At 42.4% G+C, this 18,796-nt stretch overlaps 1 protein-coding gene across 1 annotated transcript in view; it reads right to left on the minus strand.

Annotated features, from left to right (window-relative positions):
• ABTB2 (ankyrin repeat and BTB domain containing 2) overlaps positions 1–18,581 on the minus strand; it is a 111,218-nt gene extending 92,637 nt beyond the window's left edge. The window contains exon 1 of the mRNA XM_066551575.1: positions 17,544–18,581. Within this exon, the coding sequence (XP_066407672.1) occupies positions 17,544–18,405 (862 nt within the window). The 5' untranslated portion in view covers positions 18,406–18,581. The remainder of the gene's footprint in view (positions 1–17,543) is intronic.
• Positions 18,582–18,796: the final 215 nt, after the last annotated feature.

Below are 18,796 nucleotides of genomic sequence, written 5' to 3' on the forward strand. Positions count from 1 at the left end.
TAAATGCTCTGTACTTGCTCTACTTCCTCACGTCTCCAGTGATTCCGTAGCTGCCAGGAGCAAATGGCACCCAGCTGCACAGTTAGAGGCACAAATGCAACACTTCCCAGGTCCCTCGAAGGGATCTGGTTATTAAACAAAGATGAGAAGCATTGACAGGCTCTGTCTGGTCAGGAAAAGCCCATTTCTCGCCCTGTGTTTAATATAGGGCTCGCCTGTGACAGATGCACAGCCCGAACCTGATTTCAGGGATGCTCTCCTGAATTAGCAGAGCTGCATCCATCGGGACGCAGGCAAACCTGGCTCTGAGCCACCTCCAGCTTCTGAATCCTCGTGTGTGCGAGGAATCAAAGGGCTGGTCACATCCCCCGAGCGGAATGAATTAGTTCCTGACAAAAGATAACATTTTCCTGGAGAACGCTGCTCCCTGAATGAGAAAGTGTTGAAAGGGGCTGCATTTCTGTAACGTGAGCGCGCGTTTAAGGGTCCCCTCCGGATAATCCACATGTAAATGAGGCAACACTTAGTTGCAAGTATCTCTCGAAACTTAAACTGGCTGCACATTCTGAAAGTTAAGTAAAAACAGAACCACGGGAGAGAACCCCTAATTACCACATAGCGAGGGGACTGATTAAAACCATCAGGGCAGGGATCCTGTGTTTCATTAAATAAATATACCAAGTTGGGCTTTATTGTTATTTTAGCTGATGAAGGAAAAATAAAGTCTACCCTCTGCATGCATGAAATTACCTATATTCAAAGTCTCACTGGCAATAAGGATAGTGCAGAATTTCTCCCCCCCCAATGTTTGTATTTAAGTAGCCCACTACAGTTACTCAGATTAATATGAAATGTTGAAACACAGTTAACCTCGGCATTTTTAGCATCTACACAAAGCCATTTCTTTGGATTTCACATGGCAGAGTGTAACTAATAAATGCAACATTAAAATACAATTTTAATTATTTTTTCAGCTGAAAGCAAGAGAGGAATTACAAAGCATTTTGGTGTAAGGGACAACACCATCACCTCACTCATTCTCTAGCACATGGGGGGCTTATTTTGCTGCTTTCTGGCTACTGCATTAAGTATTCAAAACTGATTGCCAAGAGCTTGAGCAAACAGCTTTGGTGAGGTCATTTCTGGGTAGCAATTTCACAGGGGGTTTACTTCAATTAGAGCAAGACAGACATGAATTTGTGTGCAGTTCCCTCTTGCTACTACCAAACCCAATTTAGTTCTACTGCCTCAGACAGGAGAACACCATTTTCTGGGATATACCAATATTTGCAGTCTATACCTCATTAGTCAGCATTATCTCTGCTGACATTTTCCAGAGTTTTTAATTATGCAAAAAAAAAGAAGTCTCTACTCTTTTTCCATCTTCCATTCCTCTGAGGGAAGCCTGCATCCAGGAATGGCACTGCTGGCTGATGGCATCCAGCCTCTTCAAGGAAGGGTTCGGCACAAGCTCAACTTTTCCACAGGAGAGAAAGTTACAACTCTTATCAGTTATTAGTACTAATTACTTCAAAAGCTCGAGATTTAGGAGCTTTGTTCAAGAGCTGAACAACTTAAGACAGAATAACTTGCAGCGTCACAGTCTCCATCCCCCTCTCTCCCCCAAAGCTTATAACCCTAGAAGCAAAATAAATGAAAGTTGGAAGACAAGCAGTGTGGCTACACTGAAACTTGCCCAGTCGCCAGCGTTGCTATTTTAATTGAAATAGGATCCTCTTCAACTGCTTGCTTTTATGTTATTGGTCTGTAATTTTTGGTGGTGACGTTATGTTTTTAAGGGTTATGTAAAACTACAACATAATCCCATACCTGTTTTCCTGGGCAAGCAGTGTTTAGAGCCACATTTTTTCCAAAGAGATGTTGAATGAGCCTTTGGTTTTTTGTGAAAGCTCCACAATGCAGTGGGTAGAGAAACTAAAATATTTGTTTCTCACTTCTCCAGTTGCACAGAGTGCCTCAATTCTCCAAGTACACGGAGGCAGCATTCATGTAAGTGACTGCAAATTTAGAAAGGGCAGCCAGTGGTGAAGAATTACAAAAGAGAATCTCTTGTAACCTTCTTTCCCATCTTCTGAGCTTAAAATCATCAGGCAGGTTGTGCCTTCAACTCTGGTTGGGGGGACAGGAAAGGAAAGGAGAAAGAAAACAAGCACTGAAACCTGACACCAGATCTTAGGCAGAAGCAGACTCACAGCCAGACTTCAAACCCTTGGTTTTGAAGGTGTCTGGACACTGAAAACACTGATATTCTCACCCACTGCAATACCTGTAACTCAGGTGAGTTTGCAAAAAAACCGTAATACTCAATTGCCACACAGAAGACTTTAAGGATTTTTGTTGGTTTGATTTTGCCGGGTTTTTCAGGGAGTTTTTTGGTGGTTTGGAGATGCAGTGGCTTTTTCATTTTTGTTTCATTTCGGTTTTTTTAAACATCAGAAATAGTTTTGACTGTACCAATGGGTACAAAGGAACTCAAGAACCCCTGCTTGTGGCAGCAAGCATCCCAGTCATTTCCACAGAGAAATGAAGTCATTTCTCTCTGGAAACTCCAAAGGGCTCTCTGAATTTCATGCTCTGACAGAATGAAAATTCTACATTTAAAACTTCTCTTTTTCCACCTCAAAGAGCCTCAACCACATAATTCAGCAGCACTTTCCAACCTGAAAGGCGTCCTGCACTCAAGGTGAGGCAGAGATGAGAGCAAACCACCCAACACAATGTACTGATAATGGTCAGAGAACAGCAGCTGATCCTGAGGTCCAGCTTGCTCAATCCCTTCACCAGCAGCCTCAGCAGGTTTGTGGGGAACACAATTTTAGGCTCCCCACTTCAAGTGGGACATGGATAAACTGCAGAGATGGTCTCTGCCTGGAAATTGTGAGGGTACAGGAGGTGGGCTTGTAGAATCTGGCTTTGAGGACACTAAAGGCCAATTTTAAAAGCACCTACAACTATTTGAAGCATGGCTACAAAATTCTATGGAGTCAAATTCTTCTATAAAGCAGCACATGGGCACTGGCACAAATAGTGACTTAAGAGCCTCATGCTGGACATCAGGAGAAACTTCTTCACTAAAAAAGTGAGCAGATTGCTGAGCAAGGCTGTGGGATCTATCACAGGGGTGTTTCCAAGATTTAGAGATGCAAAGCCATCACTCAGCTGATCTAGTTCTGGCAGGAGTCAAACCAGAAGTGGAAATGGACTGAGCAACCTCCAGGAGCAAATCCTAACCAGCATTTCAGTGACTCTAAGGTGCACTGCAGCTGAGATTTCAGCTTGTGAAGTTTGATTTCTATTCCTCCTCCCACCCTTTCTCAGCTTTAATTAATCAGCTCACAATATTTTCACAATGAATCACAAATACTTGAAAAATCCCCCAAAAAACCACAAATAAATCCCAAAACACATTGAACTGCTAGTCCATGCAACTTCCCTGATGGTGAATGTAACAGAGCACATATCCATGACATTATTGGGAAAAAAAGCCTATGGGATATTTCTACTTGAAACATCTCACTCCTTTATTAAATACTGCTTTTATCTTAGCTTGTCATAAACTGAGGAAGAGAGAGAGGCAAAGGAAGCACATAATTCCCCACCAATAAAAATAAACCTAATAAACGTTCATTCAACGTTTTGAGCAGACCCAAACACTTCAGCAATACTTAAAGCCTTCAACACTGCTGCCTGCACTGTCTGAATGCTGTTACCAAAGAGTGGCTGATGACTTGCATTAGGAAGCTGAGGCCAAAGAATAATGTATCCCAAAGAAGCCAATTGGAAAAAAAAATAATAATCAGTGAACAGCTGTGTGATTGCTGCACAACAGTTGTGGAAAAAAGCAGTGCAGCAGGGTCAGGTTCTGATCCATTACATCACTGGGAATCAAGACAGGCTCTGTTGCAGAAGGAAGCCATTAAAGATGTGAAATAAGCACTAGAGATGTGAAATAAGCTCAGAGTCCAGTCCACAATCTGCAGGACGGGCAGCAGAACACACTCATTAGCATAGGCACATGAATGCCATTATTCAAACAAAATTAATACTACTCTGCTCTCAGCCCCAGCTACTCACTGTGCCAAGCCATGCGTATTTTAAGAGGAGGCACAACTCAGACCCCCAGAGATCTCATTCTGGTTCACCTCATGCTTTACTAACCCTTCTATCCAATTAAGGCTGCCAGTTTTATGAACTCCTATATATTAATGACCACACAAACCTGACTGTACCCTCCCAATAAAATAAAAAATGCTGCTGGAGTACCCTCCTTAAATAAAGGCTGAATAGAAGCTTGGTCCCATGCTTATGATCCCATCTTGGCTTGCAGGAACAGATAATTGTATTATTAGACAGTTAAAGAGCAGGTTTGACCAAATCTACTGATCCCTTCCCCCAGTCTCAAAACTAATCTATGTTTTAATGGTTGATCAATTTACTCCCACTCCTCAAAAAAACCCAACTCTGTAACAAGTTAACGTGATTATAATGTAGTAAGCTCTTCTCATACCATTAGGACTACACAGGGGATATATAAGAATGACATCCCCAAGGAACTTGGAGTTTTAACTACAGAATAAGTCCTGCTGTAAAATAAGCACTGGGATTTTTGAGGGGAGAGGAGATGCAGAAGCTGGTTAATGCACTGAAAGACTTTTAGGAAAGTAAAGTCTTTTGTGTTAGCAAAACTGAACAAAGGGAAGAAGCCACTATCCCAGGACAAAAATTTACACAAGAGGAGAGTTCAGAGCAGTTCTTTGTGCAGGTATTTATACAGCCACTTCCCACTCCTAAAAATGAGTAAAAGCAGAGTCAACACTTAAACAGGAATCTGTTTTGGTTTTACTCCCAATTATAACTATTTGATGCTCTTAACCTATAGATCTGAATAGACAACATATGTCTTAGGATCCCTGGCATTTCAAAATGTACAAGAGATGCAATAAGTTTTTTTAATAATAAATGAAGGTCAAGCTAAGTGATTAATGAGCTCTTTAATGTGTTATGCTGATTTTGTTCCAAAATAAGCAGCTGCTTTATATGACCTGCCTCATTTCAACAGCAAATCACAAAAAAAGTAGAAGAAATCACTCCCACACGAGTCTCCTAAAGCTCGTTCTGTTCATCACAGAACAAGCCCAGAGAATAACCTGCTGTCCCTGAACATCAGAAAAGTGTCCTCAGTTGAACTGTCCACACAACAAATACTACACATTCTTCCAGCTATTCCCTGAGCAAACTCCTCACTAACAGCTGAGAACAAAAAGCAAGGTTAGGAGAGCAGTTGATTATTAATGCAGATCCATATTCAGATCCAGAAGTCAAATTAGAATGTGTCTATCAAGCCCCAATTAAGACGAATCAAATACAACTTCTCTGTCTCTTCTAGAAATCACTCTGGGTGACAAAGTCAGCTGAAGCCAGCCCATGCAAGCTCCATGAATATTTTAAAGAAATATTGTCTTTCCCCCCCAACTGGCTCGAGGGACCTGACAACAAAAGATCTCGTACCTCTAAGCAAAATACAGATTTTAAATACAAGTGACAGTAGCTTCTCACCATTGTGGAGCATCAGAAAGAGCTGTAGCCCACAACAGATTGTTCCAATCAGCCTTACTCAACCACTCGAGCACTCCTTTGTTATGCACTCTCATCAGAGAAATACTTGGCAGTGTTCACATGTAAATCACCAGCAGCTTTTTGGATCACTTCTTTTAATGTAGAATCAGCTCAAACTTTTCAGAATTGGGATGTTTCCCTAGAAAGCTCTTTCAGGAATACAATGCGCTGCTGAGGGCTCAGGCAGATGGCTTGGCTGAGACAGTCTGCCATTTGAACACTGTCTCCCGTCAGATTTAAATAAAATCAAAAAGGAAAAGCAGCAAATCTTTCTGACATTATATTGCACATTAAAAGGCAGCAGTTATTGGAAGATGCAGGGTCATGAAATAAACTGCCTCAGTCGCTGATCCCAGACCCAGGGTTAAACCCTACCGAAGTTTTTAATTTCTAATGGGATTAATTGGTAGCTCCAGTCTCATTCTTGACAAATATATCACCCAGTGCATCTAGCAATATCTGGCAGTGTAGCACACAGACCTCACCTTACTCCTGGTCACAGGTCCATTCTTCCAAGCAGCTGGAGAGTCACTACATACACAAGCCAAACTGGAAAATGCCCGGTGAACAAACCACCCTCTTATATGGCTCCCTTCAGTCAGAATTAAAAACCACACATGGGCCTTGGAGAGAAAGTTTTAAAGCAGGTTTTTACCACAAGAAGTTTGCTGAGCTCTTGTTCTGTCTGTCCAGAATGCCTCCCAAGCATGATGCTCAGTGTGGATTTGCTGGAAATTTTAGTCAAGGAGTATCTCCTTTACTAAAATTAAATTAGGAACTGCTGGAGAAATTATCCTCTCCCCCATCTGTCAAGGCAGCATAAGCTGACCAGTCCTACACTACACTTGAGACACACTAGAAGCTCTGCAGACTGTGCAGTTCATTACACACAGATTATTGTGCTTATCTCTCATAGGCAGATGATAAAACTGTTTGCTCGCCAAAGCAAATCACTCCAGTATTGCCTATTTTAACCTACAGCTCAAGGAAAATGCATTAATAACTCTGACCCTGTGATCTACCCAGGGCTAGAAAGTGACCCAGCCAGCTCCACTAACCAAGCACCTTCTGCATCCCTGTCACTTGATGGGCCATACACACATAGCCTCCCATAGCAACACTGGAGTGCACAGAACCCAGGCCTTGATCCCTGAAAATAGAACTAAACCCCCAAAACGAGACCCTGGAAAGGAGAGGCAGGGGCTCCTCTTCTGCCTCATGTGCCCCAAGCTCCATTTGATTACTCCTTTCTCCTCCACTTTCAGCCCAGCACGACCAATTAAGCGAGGGCTGAATCAGGCCCCTCGTACATCAATGGATCATTTGAAGTTCTGCACGTTACTTTACGCGGAAAAAATTCCAGCTTTTAAAAAAATGAGCGTATAAAACATACCAGGACATTTAAAGCACACGGGCACACACAAGGCAGCTTTGCTTCTCCCTGCCTGGTGAGCAGAACAGATAGCCTGTTCTCTCAAAGTCCCTTTTAACTGCAAACCTTATACAGGCTGTGTGTATTTTGGAGCCTTTCCCATCCTACCATGATTTCCTGTCTGAGTCTGCAGCCCATGGCAACAGCAGAAAATTGGAGTGCGGCCTTTGCAGATGGTGCAAGGCCAAATGCCCCGTGCCAGCTCGGTATCTTCTGCCATAACTTAAGAATTATCTAAGTCTTGGCTGTGTGGCAAGGGTTACCTGCATGCTAATAAATTAAATTCGTTTTCATTTATAAGTTGTGCTTGCCTTAGGGGAGCTCTGGCCTTCTGCAGTGAACGTGAAAAACCACAATCACACAGCCTTGCATATACATCATCACACTATAACAGGAGAATTTTGAGTATTCTGAACTGCTGTGGGGGTACAAGAAAACTCAGAGTTTAATCACTCAATTCCAGCAGGTCACAGGTCACATCAACTGTCTGAAAACAAAGCAAGACAGCCCCCTCCCCAAATTTATAAATGTGTAGCACATACATCATCCCACAAAATAACCTGTGGTGAAAGCTGCATTTCCACATGTCTGCTACAAAAACATGAGCCACAGAATTACACACACAGGGAAGAAGTGCCAGAAACGATTCCAAGGTTGCTATCCACAGAGAAGTGTTGAGCATGAATCTTCCTTGAATGGCTTTAATAGGAGACTCTGCATCTGGCGTTGACCTTAGAGAATGGAGCTGGAGAATGGATACACTTTTCCAAATAATATTAACATCAACAAAATAAGAAGATTAACAAAAACCTACCAGTCACCTACATTGCACTCACCAGCACAGCTACAAAACCTCAGGGCACATATGCTTTAAATCCCCCAATCCAGGTTTTCCATGGAAGAAATGGTCACCAAAGCCAAAGCTTCTCCCACCTCAAGGTGTAAATCCCTTAAGTTTATTACAAAGCACTAAAACAAAACCACCTCAGACAAACATGTGGCCTCAATCCAAGCAATTTTGAACCCAGGCAACTGCTTCAGAAAGGATTCAGTCTTTCCTGCTAAGCAAAAATTGATCAATATCTATTAAAACAAGTGGAAATTATTCCTTAGGCTGCAGCAAGGTTTAACCTCGAGGTAAGCAGCACTTCGTGCATGGACTCTGAGCTTTTTTTCAGCAGCAGGTCATTGACAACAACTCTGAGAAATCTCCTGATCTTATTTCAGGTTTGAGCAAAACTGACATCCATTCAAGCCAAAGTTTCAACATATGCTGACAAAGCATAACAGAAATTTTCATAACACTTCCCGGGAGGGAAGTTTTAAAAGTCTTTATATATTGACAATAGAATGAGATTGTTTATTCAAAACAACAATAAAGATTATGAATTGGTTACTACCATTATAGCTTTTCACCTTCTTCCCTCCTCTAAGTCCAACTGTCCCTACAGTGCAAATATCCACAGACACATTATAAAATTCATATAACAGCTTAAAAGTACCAGAAACCACACTAAGATAGTAATAAAACTGTATCAATGCAGCTCAGGAGACATTTTTATGATCTCTAGACTAAACAAAGTCGCCAGTGCAAGCTGAGCACAAAATAGGGTGGGGGGCTGGAATGAAGATAACATTCAACCAAAGAGCAGAAATTCAATGTGCAATTCAAGAGAACTTATATCCACCCCCTCAGAGGAAATACGTTTCATTATATGTTATCTCTCATATTATTACAACAAACACCCATCCCTAAGGTTTTGGTTAGGCCTGTGGTGTTATCTCAGGAAATTGCACAAAAACTGGGAAAAGAAATAAAAAGGAACCTCACAACCACTTGTAAGAGGAATCAAAGATAAAGATGAGTGAACTGCCAAAAAGCAGCTTGAAACCCTGGGTTTTGCTTTCACCTGACAGGCGTCAGAGCTGCCTGGAGTACTGAGTCATCATTTAAACAAAATAAACAAGAAACTGACTTCTACTAAATTCTAGTAAAACATCAAAAACCCAAATCATCTGAAGAATAAATATGAGGCAAAACTGGCCCAATTCCCTACTTTAACTGTCTGCCAATATTCAACTCTTGTCCTTCAGCTCCAATAGTAGTGTGCTTGGTTCACAAACAATAAAATGTAAATATTAGAAGAAAATCTATTCACTGTCATCTTGGAATTAATAAGGAAAAAATCCAGAGCTATATAGGATCAAAAAATAGATAATTATGCCTCTGCATGCTTATCTTTTTAATGTATAAGTCCCAGCATAAACAGAGTTATATTTTTTCTTTATTCTCCAGGTCCCAGGCAACAGACTCCAGATTGGGATAGAAATTAAAGTGACAGAAGTATCCAGCATGGACTGTGATGTTATAAACACTGAAGAATGGAACAAGCAGATTATGTCTTCTGTAGTGTTCCTTTCCTCTCATCCCCAAAATATCATAAACAACTTTTACTTTGATCTTGCACAGCCCCACAGCAAATTTATCAGTTGTTATAAATCTACATCCACAAACTGAAAAGCTGCTCTGAAATGTTTATTTGGTTTCAGTTCTTGGTCTCTACCCCAGGATTCTACCACAAACACTCTTCATCATCTCAAGCATTTTAATGTCACTACACAAAAATTACAGGAATTGTTCAAGTACATTTTCCCCTCTTTTTGGGGTTTTTTTTTTTTTTTTGGTTTATGTCAAGGCTTTTTAATTTTTGGACAGGGAGAGCCAAATGCAGCCTCATGACAGATTGCTCTGGCACTTTGCTCAATTCAGACTTGAAGCAGGTCAAGTACAACAAGATGTGAACATCAAACAGGTTTTAAGAAAGAGATGGTCCAGGTGTAATAATTAAACAACCAGAACAAGACTGACAAGTGCTCAGGTGTACAAGTGACCTCTGAGTGTCTGGGTCAAAGCCACACCAAGAGTGCCAAACCATCCCTGAGACCCAATTTAATGATGCTCCCAGCTTGCAGCCCAGCACCGCAGGCTCTGCTGAGGGGCAATTTCAGAGAAATGCTTCACATAAAATCACAGCAAAGACCAACCCAAACCATTGCCCCACAGAAGAGCTCCTCAAACAACCAGCAATCACAGCACTAAGGAACAGGTTTTGAGCAGATGAGGAGGAGGAAGTTTACCATTCCAAGGGGTTTTCACCTGCAAGTACCACATAACAAGTAGGTTTTAGAAAACAAGGATTTTATAGGTCAGAATTCCATTTAACTTCAATCCTTAGTGTTCACTCCTGAAGAGCACATCATCCCCTTTCCTCAGAAGTTACTTCCATGCTATTAATTCCATCCCACATGTCCCAAGCTCACAGAAGTGCAGCCACCACCCTGGCAGGCTGCAGGCAGACACCTGAATTAGGGGTTGACAAAGCCACCTCTGCCTTGCCTAGCTCAGCAGGTCACCTGCTGTATATCCCAACCCTTCCCAAGGAGCAGGCTGAGCTCACAGATCCTGCCTGGCTTGTGACCCAGGGCCAAAGGCAAGTCTGGATGTGTTGGGGGTGAAAGGAACAAACCTTTCCTCTTTCTATTGTTGCTTTCTTGGGACAAGTCCTGTGATGCAAACAAGGCAACTCCACTTCAAAGGCTCTCCTCACTCATGTGGTTGAAAGGTCATCCTTCAGGTCCCTTCCAACCTGGTATTCCATAAAAATCCACAACTTGGAACCCTTAAATTGACTCATGCTCTCAACAAGGTCCACCAGTTTTTTACACATATATATACATATTTGTTCTTTGTTTTTTAAATGTAGCTGCTCTTCTGTACAGAAAAGAATCAAGAGCTCTGTTGAAGTACTTTGGGCCCAATTTGTAAAAGAAGAAAGCATGAAGCCACCACTGTCCTGGATGTACTGGTGCCTCAGGCTTGTTTGGATTTATTGGAATGTCATGTTAGGCACTAAGAATCAAAATACCACATAAGTCAATCCCAATAAAACAAGGGAGCACCAGAAATTCAATTGGTTTTACCCTTTTGTTCATCAGCCTGAATTCTCATAGTTCAACATGAGCAAATGGACATTTCCTCCTGCTGTCTACTGGTGGGGCAAAACTTCATCAAGGAAAGAGAGGTTTTCCTTAATGTCCAGCTTGCAAAATCCTGAGTCTCCAACAACAGGAAATGTTTATAAATAAGGACCACATACACAGACTGTAAAGCTCAGCCCTGACCAAATGCAAAGTGAGAGTTCAAATGTAAATGGAGAATTATTTTCATCTTGTTTCCAAACATTCAGGAGAATTAAGACAGCTGAGAGATTAACTGGGCACTGCAGAGTATCCAGTGGGGTTATTGTGTTTACAAGCTTCAGTTTTTCCTCTGTTTAATTCTGCTGGCACAACGGACAAATTGCTCAAGAAAAAGTGAAATGTAAAATGCATTAGCCTTTAAGAAGGGACAACAAGCTAATGTAGTGAAGATCACAGGATTAATACCACTTTTGGCCTTATTCCATTTTCTTGCATTGCTGTAAAATGAGTTTTTTAACAACTTACTTCTAGTTCAGCACCAAGATTTTGGGTTTAAGCTCCCAAGTGCAAGCGGGCACTTTGCAGCTTCAGTTTTCTCTGCAGTTAATTAAGTGTTTGAGTCTTCACCCATCCTCCCCTGCAACTTGGAATTGTTTATTGTAAATAAATGTTTCCAGTACTTTTACTTATGTTTCCTGCAACAGAGGACTTCATAAACTGAAACATTTCCTTTGAGTTGTTGCAGACCCATCCATTACAAAGCAAGCTGGGGAAAGGGACAGAAAAATCAAACAGATGAAGAAAGCTCTAAATGGACCATTAACTAGAGTAATTGAATAATATGATGTATATCAGCAGAGACAAATTATTACAACATGAAAACATTGCAATAACATTACTACCCAAACAAGATTTTTCAGTGTAAAAAGATGTTTCATCTTAACCCCATTAATAGAACAAAATGTATTCAAAATTCACCACTACTCTTTGTTACTACTGCAGTTAGTTTTGGAATAATTCCAAATTAGGGTGGATTAAGATGTCATAACAGCCAAAATATATATATATATATATATATATATATATATATGATATCCATAATCCTATAGATCAGTTATGGAAGTTGATTGACAATCAGCAACCCTCCCTTGATCAGGTGAGCTGCGTTTCAAATCACATAAGAAATTAGATGGGGTACATGAGAAAAAAATCCCACTCTGGTGGCTCAGTTCAGCAAAATCAGCTGCAAGATCTCTACTTTAGTTCCAGTTATTCCAGGATCAGAAGACATGTACATCAAAACCACTGCATTTTATTACTAATAACATGAACATTTAGAGCTCATTCTTCATTTTCTGCTGACACACGCACACAAAAAATTACATCTAACAGCACCTCAGATACTGCACACGTGTTCACTGCTAATCTTTGAGCTAAACCAGCTTTTTTTCACCTGGAAAATCAATTAATCAATGAACCAAAGACCAGAACTCTCTTGTCACTTAGGGATAAAATTCTGTCCTGACCCCAACAATATTAGCTCGGTTGAAACTTTAGCAGTAACAAAAGATTTCAGCCTTGACAAAAGAGGTCACAGAGTTTTCTCTCCAAGAGAAACAACTCCTCTGTTTCACAGGGTTAAGTTGCCAGCAACAATGATTTCACTAAAAATCTAAACATCAGCAGCATTTGCTGGTAGTTACAGACAGAGGGATTTCAGCACTTGCTCTTTAATAATTTTACTGAAAGGACACAAATTTTATTGCCATGAGGCAATATCAGCAATGTGAAGGATTAATTTAAGACAGAATCATTACATCATTCATTTTCCTTTGCTATAACTAAAAATATATATACAGACACACAGTAAAGTGGAAAAAATAGGCAGGTCAGCCTTTCTTGCTCTGTACTTTAACATAAGATGCACAATTAAAAACACAAACATCTGCAGATATGCACCTGGTGGTTTGTTTTCTGTAGGAGAGGAGAGCATGTGTGTACAAGCATTAATATTTAGGCTTAAAGAATTTGTCCCTGTGGGTTTGTGGATAGAAATCCAAGCTCTTAGCTGTGTAGGAGCAGAAGCACACAAGGTGGGCTGGGGGTCCAGAGGTGAATGAAGCCAAAGTTGGAATAGGATCACAGCTACACCCAGCTCACCCAACATGGAAGTGTGTACATAAGTTACCATATTCCTGCCCAGGAATCCTCAAAATTGCTTCAAACTCCTGCTTCAGACAAAGTAACACGGAAGACAGAGTTACTTGATTATTTTTTTCTGAAACAATTTACAAGCCACCTTGTAAATTGTACCTGCTGTAGCACCATATGAATCCTGTATTTCCCCTAAAATTCATTTATTGATTGCAGCTCTTTTCCCCAAAATGCCCCCCCCTTCCACCATGCAGTGCTTTCCTGAAGACTTGTGAAGCTGATAGCTTATTAAAATTGATGAGGCTCTTGATGAGCACACCAGTTTGTTCAGCTCAGATAACAAAAGGACATTCTGCTTATTGAAATGTCATTATTTTTTCCCCCATGCTGCATTTCAATACAGTACCGTGACTATGCAGAAATAAAAAAGTTACTTCAGACCACGCGACAGGTATAAAAAGGAATTTCCATCACAGTGTAGCTCTAAAAAATCCTCTGTTAAAATCAGCTATAATTTTTAACTTGTAGTGTGAAATATAAAAAAACACAGGTTGGTGACAGTAAATGCTAAGCCCATGTTTGATGTTTGGTAAGGTTTGTCAGTATTTAATATTAGAGAGAAGAAAATTCATGCCTTGTTTAATTCTATAGAGTCCAAACCACTCCCTCACACTGTGAGGAATGGTTACACATTTCCCCCCTCAACCCTTCCTAAGAAAAATACCTTAAAACACAAGTAGAATTCTTTCAGACCCTATTTTTCTTCATCCTCAGGTGAGCAAACCACAAGACTCATTTGTGTATTAGTTTGTCCAGGGAGAACGTCAAGTGTTTGGGCTAAGAGGTACATGAAGAAAGAGCATTATCAGGTTAAATTCCAACCCTTCCCCCTCTCCTTTTTTATTTTCCTTTGGCAAAACATCTGTCAACACTTCTATCTCCAGAGCACCAGGATGTGCTGATGCATTAAACAGCACAGCAGGTGGACTGGCAGACAGAGGAGTGCCTGACCATAACCAGAGAGTTCACTACAGCCCAAGTGCTGTAATTAACAGGGCAATGATATCCAAATGTATTTGCAGTGCTGACAGCTCAGAGTCTAAAGAACCATGCACCAAACACAGGCAGATCAAGTAAAAGAATCACATTCCCAAGCTAAGTTCAGATTTCAACTTCTCTCTCCAGCATTTTCAATTAATAGACACTAATATTCCTAATTAGAGTGTCTCAAAATCCCTGTGAAACCACTGGGTGCATTTTCCACCACTGCATATATAGATCTCCACATAAATAAAAATAGAAAATAAAACCTGCATTCCAATTTGCACTTGCTTTACCTTTCATTAGCTACATTTTTCAGTAGCTGTTTATCTTTTTTGCTGCTTTTGTTTCATTTTCTTTCCAGCATTGCATTGGTTTTGCAACACTCCCCCTGAACTCTGCCCAAGAGGACCCTTACCCTTGGGGGCATTAAGAACTCAGGGCCACAGGCTCGGGTCATTCCTCCTCCTTCCAAGGCAGAGCCACCAAGTCCCAAGCACAGAGTCAGAACTCGCACTGAGGGCAGAGAACGGCTCACAGAAGCAGCAAAAAAGTTGATTAAAGAACAGCTTCACAGAAAGGGTAAATAAACAAGCAAGCCACTGATTATTATTTATTTAAAAATAATATTAAAATTCCCCCTTAAGCATTGACGGAATTTTAAACTTTACCCTTCACACAGCAGGTGTTGATTAAAACACATTTGTTGTAATACACAACACTGCTCTTTCAGCCTCCAAAGCTTCAAGTGACTGGACTGTGGTCTTTGATGAGAGATTAGTCACTGAAGAAATACAGGTCTAAACCTCGCTATCATGAGAATTTAGGAAGATTTATGTATTTACTTACTGTTTCTTTGACTCCAAAGCAGCAGGCTGTCCTGATCTAATAATGAAAATGGTATTCAATAGATCATAATGCCAGAAATGTCCATTATGATAATCCCATGCAATCTTCTGCATAGGACAGCGCCATGGATTTCATCCAGGGATTACAATGCTTGACTGGAGCTAGAACTGAACCTCTAAGTGCTTTTTATCTCTGCCATCAAACTCAGGGCTATAAAACAAAACCCAACACACACACACACTCCCCGAGTTTGCAATTTACCAGCGCTCCACTAAATGCTTTTACTAGGAAAGAAACAAAAGTGACAGTAAAGCAAGTTTTTCTGTTCCTTAAACAGGAATAAAACCAGTTATTTCACTGCCAGATCTACTTCAGATTTAAATTAATGTAAAAGACAAGATCATTTGAAAGCACTGTGCAGAATGATGTGAATACTACTCATTTACAATTCCTACAGGGAGAAGAATAGAGAAGTTATTTCAAGCTTTTTTGCATCCATATAAAACCATTTGTGGCCTTCCAACTGCAAGAAAAGCCATTTAGAGGATTCACTGACTTGTGTCAGGTAAAACACTAGTGACAGACTGTCACAGGAAATCACAGGATGCCTTCATGTGAGGTTTTATTCAATTTCCAGACTTAAAAAATGCATTCAATTATTGACAGGATTGATCTGAAAGGCAGGAACAACAAAAGAGGCAACAGAAGCCAATCCTTCTGTGGCCACAGACTGCTTGGCTTTCCACTGTGCAGGAGCGTTATCATAACTGACCATTTGGTGCTCTGAATATTTATAAGCATTTCCCTGCACACTCACCCTTCTTCTTCCCATTCAACACCAGCATCCATTCACTCACTGCAGTTTTTCCAGTGAAATTTCTCTTAAGAAATAGATTAAAGAGAAAAAAAAACAACTGAGTGAGGGTCCAACTCTTCACTTTACACACAGAACCTGTGTGGCAGAGGTACCGAGCAGAGAAGAGCTGAAATTTACATTTCGGTTCGCAGAACCAAAATATTTTACTCCGGGTTCCCTAAAGAAGGAAAAAGGGAAGGGAAACAAGTCCTCTTCTCAGAGCTGGTGGCAAACAAACACTCCCATGAAAAACGAAGAATGACAAGTGTTTTGGCAGACACATCCTCATACCTCTCTAACCACCCAAGCGCTTTTAGTTACAAGTGTAGATGTCTGTGTTTGACCTTGAAACTTTCAGTTATGCCTTGGAGCAGAGCCAAGAGAACATCTAAAAGGCTCTTCACATTTATTTCACAAGTGTTTAGTAATGCTGACCCAACGGGGACAACTCCCTGCAGTCACCTACTCGTGATCTGAACAACAGAATTGCCTGGGTATGGAAAAACTGCAGGAAATCAATGCACCCAGGGAGGAGAAGGTGAGTCAGCCCATCTCTGACAATTTCAAAGGGTTTTTCCCCCTCAAATCAAAACAGCTCCTTTACTTCTCTCGCTATGAGATTCCCTTCTGAAAAGCCCCTTGGTTTTATAGAGTTAAATCACAAACGTATTAAGCATGAAATAGTCGACCGTAACAGAGGCCAGCAAAAGTCATGAAACCGTGGGTGGTACACAAAATACTTTTCTAAACTGGACGTTTCCTTGAATTTTCCATGGGAAAAATACGGTATTCTTCAGTGTGACTATGCAAAACAAACAGTGCAGCTCCTTAACACAACTGTCACGGCTTAAGCCTTCCAAACTGCTCCTCGCTCCCGAAAGAAGATGCCAACATTCCTCTATCTGCTTAAGTGTTCGGAAACTTTGCTTTCCAAACAAATGGCAGCGGTAAGTACCTTAAACACTGTGTTATTCTCATCACTGAGACACCGTCCTACGCTCACACACGCGCCCTTGTTTATGGCAGGAAAGGACACCACAGGTTTCTGCTGAGTTACAAGGAATTCCAAAGTATACAAGTTCAAAGTTTTTACTCATAAAGTGCATTTTACAACCGCAAAGGAAAAAAAAATTAACGTTGTTTTCCCTCTCCAGGCTGTACGTGGTAACAGCATCTTTAAGATGAAACTACCAGATACTCACTGTAAGATAAATTTTGCTTAAAAGAGATATAGGGGTACTTTCTGGACAGCAGCTTGTAAAGCACATTTCATCTTAGGGTTACAGAGAACATATTTACACGCCAGTTAGAGGGGAAATGCTCAAAACAGCAGCTGGTGTAGTCAGATATTTGTTACGACAACAGGGCTTGGGTTCCCACAGCCTTTTATAACCTGGTACCTCTTAAGGACAGAGCAAGAGGATTCTTGCCTGGCAGGACCGTCATGCCTCCTTTACGCACACACAAACCACGAGCAAGATGCAATCCAGATGCAAAGAAAACCCAGAAAAACCCCAAGTCCACAGAGAGTGAGGACTTTTACAGTAAAGCTTGCTAGTACGAAGACAACAGACCGTAAAAGCTGGATCTTACCATTAGCGTTTTTCCCACAGATGAGGTGCTCGTAAGGTTGCAACACTCCCCAAAGTTCCGCATCGTTGTTGATAACCATCTCCAGGATTTCAGCCGAGATCTCCCCTCCAGCGTCGGGGCTCTGACTCGCCAAAACCCTAGCCTTAATCTCTTCCACCAGGTTCTCCATGCAAGCGGTTAGGGAGATGGCCGCGTACTCGTGGATCCTCACCGAGATCCTCGTGTCCACCATCCACCTGAAAAACCTGCCCACCGAGAAGGTGAGGCCGCAGCGGGCGGATTTGCCTTTCCTGAGCCCATCGCCGGCGCTCATGCTGTACAGGGAGAGCGCCTTGACGGTGGCCAGCACGCAGCTCTCGGCCAGGGCCCAGCTCTGGATGAGTTTGATGGCGCTCTGCACCTCGAAGCGGGTGCACTTGGAGTGCATCACGCTGAGCCGCTGAGCCTCCCGCGACACCCGGATCAGGGCGCGCCGCAGCAGCTGCGAGAGCCGCCTGACAGCCTCCTGCGAAAAGCTCCTGCCCTGGCCCTCTCCCTTCCCTTTGCGCAGGATTCTGCCGATGTCCTCATCGGTCCAAGGGTACTCCTCGAGATCCGGCAGCTTAGGGCACTTGGAGAAGATATCTGCGACCTCGGGGTCTTCCGGCAGCACGGTGTTCACGGTGTCCCAGCTGTTATTCCTACTGTTCATGGAGCCCGAGTAGTACCACCAGTTGCCTCTGTGCTGAGAAGAGGTGAAGGCTTGCGAGTTGGACTTGGAAGAAGAGAGACTAAGAGACCTGCAGGAATCCCCTGCCCCATAACCAGAGTCCAAAGTTAAATCCTCCAGGGTCTTCAGAGTCGAGCTGTATATCCCAGCCATAGGAAAGACGGGCTAAGCCAAGAGGCACGACAAGCGCGAAAGGTGAGGCAGGGGCAGATCCCTAGCGAGCCCCGAGCGGCGCGGGAGGATTGGCAGCGCAGCGGGCAGGAGCCCTCCCCGAGGGCCCGGCTACCTCCATCCCGGCGGGAGGCTGCGCTCAGCCATGTCCCGCTCGGGCCGGGGCGGCGGAGGGCGCGGAGGCTGAGGCGGGCCGGGCCGGGACGAGCGCTCGACGGCGGCTCCGGCGCAACTTCTCCGCCGCGGCTCCGCCGCGAGCCCTGCACCGCACCATGCTAATGAGGCGCGCGGAGAGCACCAATCAGCGGCGGCGGGGGTACGGCCCGGCCAATCGCACGCGAGAGGGGCGGGGCGGGAGGCGGGACGAGGGAGG

This window comes from Molothrus aeneus, chromosome 6, assembly GCF_037042795.1.
Source record: "Molothrus aeneus isolate 106 chromosome 6, BPBGC_Maene_1.0, whole genome shotgun sequence".
In the NCBI taxonomy this organism is placed as follows: domain Eukaryota; kingdom Metazoa; phylum Chordata; class Aves; order Passeriformes; family Icteridae; genus Molothrus; species Molothrus aeneus.